The sequence below is a fragment of the Solanum tuberosum genome, unplaced genomic scaffold (genome assembly GCF_000226075.1).
Source record: "Solanum tuberosum cultivar DM 1-3 516 R44 unplaced genomic scaffold, SolTub_3.0 scf00274, whole genome shotgun sequence".
Classification (NCBI taxonomy): domain Eukaryota; kingdom Viridiplantae; phylum Streptophyta; class Magnoliopsida; order Solanales; family Solanaceae; genus Solanum; species Solanum tuberosum.
The window spans coordinates 277,515-284,598 of NW_006239198.1; the positions used below are offsets into that span (position 1 = coordinate 277,515).

Below are 7,084 nucleotides of genomic sequence, written 5' to 3' on the forward strand. Positions count from 1 at the left end.
AGCTAATTAGTTTTTTTATAAGAACTAATCAATCAGCATCTAAAAGAATTTCATTTAGACACTTGAACTATATTCAAATTGTGTTTATTAGACACATTGTTGACATGGCATAGTGTGTAATACACCTATTATAACTTTATAAGCACGTGAAAGTCATATTTGCATTTTTAACAAAAGAAATATTATTTCTTCTTCCTCATTCTCCCTCCCAGCCACCACCTCCTCCACCATAATGCATCATCCTCATCACCACTGCCATCACCACCACCGAACCTTCACTCTTACCCTTCACGTTCTTTTCACCTGCCATTCTGCCACAACCTCCACCACTAGATCTGTCCTTCACACTTCTCCCTTCTCTCTCCTCGCTACATCACTGCCACCACTACCCACAACCAGGTTAGCTAAAACAATTAAATATTGAACCTCATGCCAAAGTTAAGATCTTCCATATTTGTAAATTTTGTATCTTCAGTTTTATCTTCTAATTTCTTCTCCCTGCCCCCTCTCTGTCTGTGTTTTTAGCAACTGATGGCATCATCATTCGGTTATTTTCACTTGTGCTTTATACCATGTCAGTCCCAGAGGGTTTTCTAAACTTCCTTGTTCCAATTAACGGATAGAGCTAAGTTTACTTAATCAAACATCATCAAGAGTTACATTTAATGGCAAACAAGTGAGAAATCTAGCCTTTTGAAAGGAGACAATTGACCGGAGAGTTAAACTTTGAAAGTGTCTGACTGGAGGTCTCCAGGTAATGTTATCTATCTCCCTGCTAATATACTATAGCATTAACAATTTACTCTTTTTGCTAAATCTTAATGTATTTATCTTTTATACTATTGTTGCATATGCTAGATGTTACAGTCATATTATTGATTGGACAACTTGGTAGGCATGGTACAGGATTGCCTAAATTCAAGTAATATACTTTATACAGCCTGAGGTTAAGTGCTTTACTGCCTTGGCTAATCCTGAATTGTGATATTCTTATCATGATCTTAAGCTTTTCTTAATGAATTTACCCTTGCTTGCTAAGTATGAACACACACGCTCTTCATAGTTAGACTACTACATGTTGCATGATTATGTTCTAGGAATGTTGAAAGCTCAAATCTGCTGTTAACTTTGTTACAAATTTGTAGAGCCTATATAATCTATGTTAGCTTGCAGGATTAGCAGTATCTAGGTTTAGTTGAATAAGTCTCAGCTATGCACATTTCTGAGAGGAGGAAAGCACATGACTTGTCATGGTTAGATAATTTCAAACTGAAACAAATACATACTGCATTCATTTTTAGGCAGATGTCTTACCTGGTTATTAGTAAGTAATGCAACAATGTGTTTTTATCATATGTTCTACCTAATTTCCTTGATCAATATTAAAAGAGATGACTAATCCATGCTTTTATCAGGAAAAGAACTCAATTGGAACAGTAGAGTTCAGATTTTCTCCTTTCTGTTCGGTGTGGTATCAACAATTTTGAGAAATCATATTTCCAGCAAGTTTAATTAGTGTGGTAAAAATGATAAATCCTGTTTTGCATCTTTGGTGCAGTGCTATAGAAAAACATGTATCAAAGAAGTTATACTAGACGATGGGCAACAATCAAAAAACATACTGGACGATGGACATGATTGATTCTTTTTAAGCATTCTACTAGTGCCAACTGCGAAGTTATCTGCTGTCCCCACTCAATTAAAGAGAACATTTCAGGCTTAGCCAATTGATAATTTTCTACTAGTTTTTACTTCTTAACTCTTTATTTGTTTGGATGTGGTTATCCCAAATCATGGAAAGAAATGCAAATTTGCTCTGAGAAGGTTCCATGAAGCCACACCAGTTTGGACCATTGTGAGTACCAACTGGTCAGTACGTGTGCCTGCAGACTGACTTCAAATTTTGTTGTTATCACCTCCGATGCTTGGTTGGTGCACTGCTTCTTAGATAAAATTGAGAAGGGAAAAGGCAATTTCCACCCCTTCCCTTGGTTCATTATCATGTCCGTTTACTTACAAAAGATTTGTTCTAGTTCATTCAAGTATTAGGGAGTTCATTGATGTTCATTCGACAAATATATCTTCACGAGCACCCCAGAAAACCCTGCTTTTATGTTATGCCATACAAACATAATATTTGTAATGTAACATTTTTGAAATGTTCTGTGTATGTTCGTCTTAATGGACTAGCAAGTTTATCTTTGGTTTAAACAGTGAGGGTATTGGGTAATCATATACTCCAGTTACATTTACTTCTGCGTTGACTAAAGTTTCTTGCTAACAAAATCGTGCACTTTGTTTCCCATAACTGTATGTTTTATTCAGCAGTATAATTCATACCTACCGAACCTTGCTTTATCAAAGGTTCCACCAGTTCATGTCTTGATCAATTATGGCAATCAGCTGTGGCTTGCAAGTACTGATAACCTCCTTCCTTGACTGCACACAATTGCTGAGAAAGCAGCTAAGAGCTGCCTCTTCTGAACAATCTAGACTGAAATTTATGAAGCTAGCACATTGTAACGTGAGGTTTAAGGGGATGGAGATGGGTTTTCAGAACAGTTCGGGGAGGGCCTTTGAAGTGACAAATCTCACCTTTAACTATATGGATCTTAACACTTGATTATATAGTGCTCTTTTTGTTGTTACCATTTATCTTGTGTTCGTCCCAGTTCTCTTGTTAATTGACCTCTAATGTGTGTGTTTTCAACTTTGATGTGCAAATATCCTTGCCAGGGGAAAAGGAAAAGGGGGATGGGGATAACAAGACTTGTTGATCAGTATTTCTACAAGAATTTAGCAACCCTTTGATGTCCCATTCAGTACACAATTTATAGCTGCATCTTAAGAAGATACATTAGTTAGCTGAGAAGGAACAGAGGAAACTTGTTTAATGATGCATGAGGAGATGTCACTCAATTGGAAGAGATTGTAATTCTCCTTTGCTAGTAGTGTCAACTCTCCTTTCTTCTCAGTGAACTCTTCATCACATGTTGATGTCGCATCCATAACTGTCCTCATTAGTACAGTAGCTATATCAAAATGCTCAGCCAAGAACGCGACAAAAGCATCAACCAGCAGGGTAATAGCATCTGCATAAAGTTCCAAGCAATCTCTTAAACAGTTCATAGCAAAAGGATCAAACTCTTTGCTACTGAGCATCTTCTCAATGCTTGAAATCGTGTTGGTAGCATTTTCTAGAGCCAGCTCCATTGCTACAATTCCTACTCCTTGTAAGTTGGTAACATGAGTTATAGGAATTGCTTGGAGTGAAGTAACACAGAAGTTGTAGTTTATGTTTGCTGACTTATCTGAGCATTCTTTGCAGGTTGAGTTGATCAAGTCTAACAATGGTGGGGAAATCAGGTAACAGTGTGTAGGAATTATTGTTAATAGTAAGAATAAGCAGCAAAGTGAGAGGGAAGAGAAAGAGCAATGCCACATTATTCTGAGCTTAATGTTTTGATGATTTTCTTGTGTTTATTGTGAAGTGATATTTATATACATTGAACAGAATTACAGAATGGAGAGTTAACACCATGAGGAAATTTCCTAGAAACTCATCAAATGAATTGAGCAAATGTGACTAAGGTTGAGGAAATTTCACTTCAAAATTTGGATCTTTCCCCCCTTTCTAAGTACAGTTAGAGTGGGACAAAGATGATGGGGAGAAGAGAGGTGGAGGAAAAGACCCCCCCCCCCCAAAAAAAAAATAAAAAAAATCCAAAAACTTTAGCGAGTTAAGCTATAAATTGATGTTTTTAAGATTGTCAAGAACTTAAATATCTCTTTAGGATTCGCATCACTTCATGAGAGCGTTTTCTACTAAAGATATTTTCATATCCATAGCTCAACACTGAGACATCTAGTTAAGAGAGGAATAACATCACATCTTTTGATGGAAGCTATTTAATTTTCTTTTGGGCAAAAGGTCAAAAATACCCTGTCACATATACCCCAAATTGGATGAAAACCCCTAAATCACCGCCATACTATCCTCAATCACTGTCATTAACCACCTATGTTATCCTCAATCACCACTATTAACCACCTATGGCATAACAATCATCACCAATCCCAACCATTACTATCAACCGCTACCATACTTATCACATTCATCATTATAATTATATTTATTACCATTAACATCGCTACCTCTACCACCATTATAAATCACGCGTACTGCTATTACGGTCGATCCATAGAGAAGAGAGGTTGAGGAAAAGGCCCCCCCCCCCCAAAAAAAAAATAAAAAAAATCCAAAAACTTTAGCGAGTTAAGCTATAAATTGATGTTTTTAAGATTGTCAAGAACTTAAATATCTCTTTAGGATTCGCATCACTTCATGAGAGCGTTTTCTACTAAAGATATTTTCATATCCATAGCTCAACACTGAGACATCTAGTTAAGAGAGGAATAACATCACATCTTTTGATGGAAGCTATTTAATTTTCTTTTGGGCAAAAGGTCAAAAATACCCTGTCACATATACCCCAAATTGGATGAAAACCCCTAAATCACCGCCATACTATCCTCAATCACTGTCATTAACCACCTATGTTATCCTCAATCACCACTATTAACCACCTATGGCATAACAATCATCACCAATCCCAACCATTACTATCAACCGCTACCATACTTATCACATTCATCATTATAATTATATTTATTACCATTAACATCGCTACCTCTACCACCATTATAAATCACGCGTACTGCTATTACGGTCGATCCATATTACCAACCAACACCGCCAGTACCACCGCTAACTACCACCAACACATCGTCAAACATCATTATCACCGTCATTTCCATCATCACTATCAGTCATTTCCACCACTACGGTAATCCTTGTATATGACCAACCATTTTCACCATCACAACTAGCACCGTCGCAAACTATCATGTCAACACATCATCAACCACCACATATCCCTCAGCCACCGTCATCAACATTGCCAACTATTAACATCAACCAACTTCATCATCATAACCATCACCACTATCAATCGCCCCTATCATAACAATTACTACAATATCAACTATCTCCATCATCACTATCATTATTAGCCACTAGCATCATTAGTTCACCTTCACGGAATCGCAACCCATTATTTCAATCCCATCATCACTAATGAACATAAATATATAATTAAATAATAATCTTAATCATTTAATATTCAAATTTTTTTTTAAAATAAACTTCTTAATCATCATAAAGAGATACAAAACCTTAGCAGTGTGGGGTGACACGTTTCATTTACATATTTGGTACGTGTCTTTTGTAAACTTGATAGCATTGTGTCAGCATTCACTCTGTTTATTTCTTCAGTACTCACCTCTCTCTCTCTTTCTCTCTGCTCATATCAAACTAATAATTTACACACCAAAAAAGAAGAAAAAAAGTAGAAATTAGAGTATTGTGTTTGTTTACAGAGGAAAAATGTCATCAGCTCAAGTAGATCCACATGACAAAATGAGGGGTAGAGATGTTAACAAAGTAGCCAAAGGCGAACAATCACCTCGCCCTGTTCATGAATTTGGCACTGTTTCAATGCCGCCGCCTCCTTCCTCAACTGATCATCTGGTCTCCACTCCATCCTCCTCTTCTCAAAACTCTGTATATTTCAAAATTTTGAATGTTGATTTGAAATCAAAACTTGAATTCAAGCTTCTAATTTCTATCTACACTAATCAATAGTTGGATTGGATTTTTATATATGTTCTATTGATCTGTGTTTATCGAGTGATGAATTTTGTGGATGTGAGATTGCAGTTTGAAACGGAAGAGAAAGCTAAAGCTAATGCAATTGCTGATGAAATTCGCCATTGTTATGCTTGTTTCCGCAGCTACCTTAAGTTTGTTTCCTTTTTTCCTACAGTGTTAATTATACTTACATCCATTAATAGAAGAAAAAAAAAGAAGTAGAATTATTATTTTGCTGTTAATTTACACTTTTGATAATTCTTTTTTATTTTTGACTTGTAACGAATGATTAGATGCGTTGAAGAGAAGGGCAACAAGGACTCGGAGTGTGAGAAGCTTGAGAAGGCTTTCAAATCATCTTGTCCTTCAGAATGGGTATGCAAAATAGAGATTTGTCATAAAAATGTGAATATTTTTCAAAAGCGAAAATGATATTTGAAATGTTGAATTTTGGATGGGAAAAAAGTAAAAACTATTATGGTGATATGCATAAAGGCCTACTTAGTTTCACAATCTCAATTATGGTGTGATTTAAACAACCAGATATAACATCATATGACCTTTGACACCTAACACCAAAGAAAATACAATCCAAAATTGACAAGTTTTCTACATATATACGTTGTTTAAGAGTTAATTTGAATAAAGTTATATAAGAACTAAAAATTGAACCAATTCAAATGATCATTTATAAGTTATTTCTAGTATATATATATTTTTTTATAACTGTACACATGGGAATAATATTGTATGATTTGTGTGCTTGTGCAGATTGAAAAGTGGCATGAAGAGAACGTGGTTCGTAGATAGGGGCTTCTGCAGTTTATAATGGCACCTGCCTTTGCCAATAGAGAAGAAAGCTTTTAATAACACTTGCATTTTTTTAAAGGGAAAAATGTCTGAAATATATCCGAACTTTGATCGAAATTGCCGAAACAATATCGAATTTGGAAAGGAATTTTTACCCCTGCACTATTTAATAGTGTATTTTAAAGTAAATTGTGTATTTTAAAGGTATATATGTGTCCACGTGGACATCATAAATATTGGATCATTATAAATAGTAATGTGTTCATGTGGGCAAATATATACCTTTAAAATATACTATTAAATAGTACAGGGTAAAAGGTCATCCATAAAGTTTGGTATCGTAACAACAATTTCGGTCAAAATTGAAGTATTTTTCAGACCCTTTTTCTTTTTTTAAAATTAGGAAATGACACACCAGAACCATTTTGTCAATTCTATATGTTACACTTGGTATAAACTTTTTTTTTTTTATATATATAGTCATCGATGTACAACTTAGATGTAGTTACCATTTCTCAATGCTTGTTAGCTACCATTAGAAATGGAATTGAAGATGACTTGAAT

General features: G+C 35.2%; 2 protein-coding genes across 2 annotated transcripts; one reads left to right on the plus strand and one right to left on the minus strand.

Annotated features, from left to right (window-relative positions):
- Nucleotides 1-2,795: 2,795 nt before the first annotated feature.
- Nucleotides 2,796-3,620, minus strand: LOC102580224 (putative invertase inhibitor). The gene has a single exon (XM_006358546.2). The coding sequence runs from the start codon at nt 3,442-3,444 to the stop codon at nt 2,845-2,847; it is 600 nt and encodes a 199-aa protein (XP_006358608.1). The 5' UTR covers nt 3,445-3,620; the 3' UTR covers nt 2,796-2,844.
- A 1,661-nt stretch (nt 3,621-5,281) lies between these two features.
- LOC102580548 (putative cytochrome c oxidase subunit 6b-like) lies at nt 5,282-6,714 on the plus strand. Its single transcript, XM_006358547.2, has 4 exons — nt 5,282-5,590; nt 5,780-5,862; nt 6,004-6,085; nt 6,482-6,714. Exons 1-4 carry the CDS (start codon nt 5,447-5,449, stop codon nt 6,518-6,520), a joined length of 348 nt encoding a protein of 115 aa, XP_006358609.1. The 5' UTR covers nt 5,282-5,446; the 3' UTR covers nt 6,521-6,714.
- Nucleotides 6,715-7,084: the final 370 nt, after the last annotated feature.

What these genes read in the sequence shown, in the direction of transcription:
- LOC102580548 (XM_006358547.2), top strand. Translation starts at nt 5,447, where the DNA reads ATGTCATCAGCTCAAGTAGATCCACATGACAAAATGAGGGGTAGAGAT. An exon ending in CTTCCTCAACTGATCATCTG is followed by an intron (nt 5,591 to 5,779) that starts GTCTCCACTCCA and finishes GTGAGATTGCAG; the next exon opens with TTTGAAACGGAAGAGAAAGC. An exon ending in CATCTTGTCCTTCAGAATGG is followed by an intron (nt 6,086 to 6,481) that starts GTATGCAAAATA and finishes GTGCTTGTGCAG; the next exon opens with ATTGAAAAGTGGCATGAAGA.
- LOC102580224 (XM_006358546.2), bottom strand. Translation starts at nt 3,444, where the DNA reads ATGTGGCATTGCTCTTTCTCTTCCCTCTCACTTTGCTGCTTATTCTTA.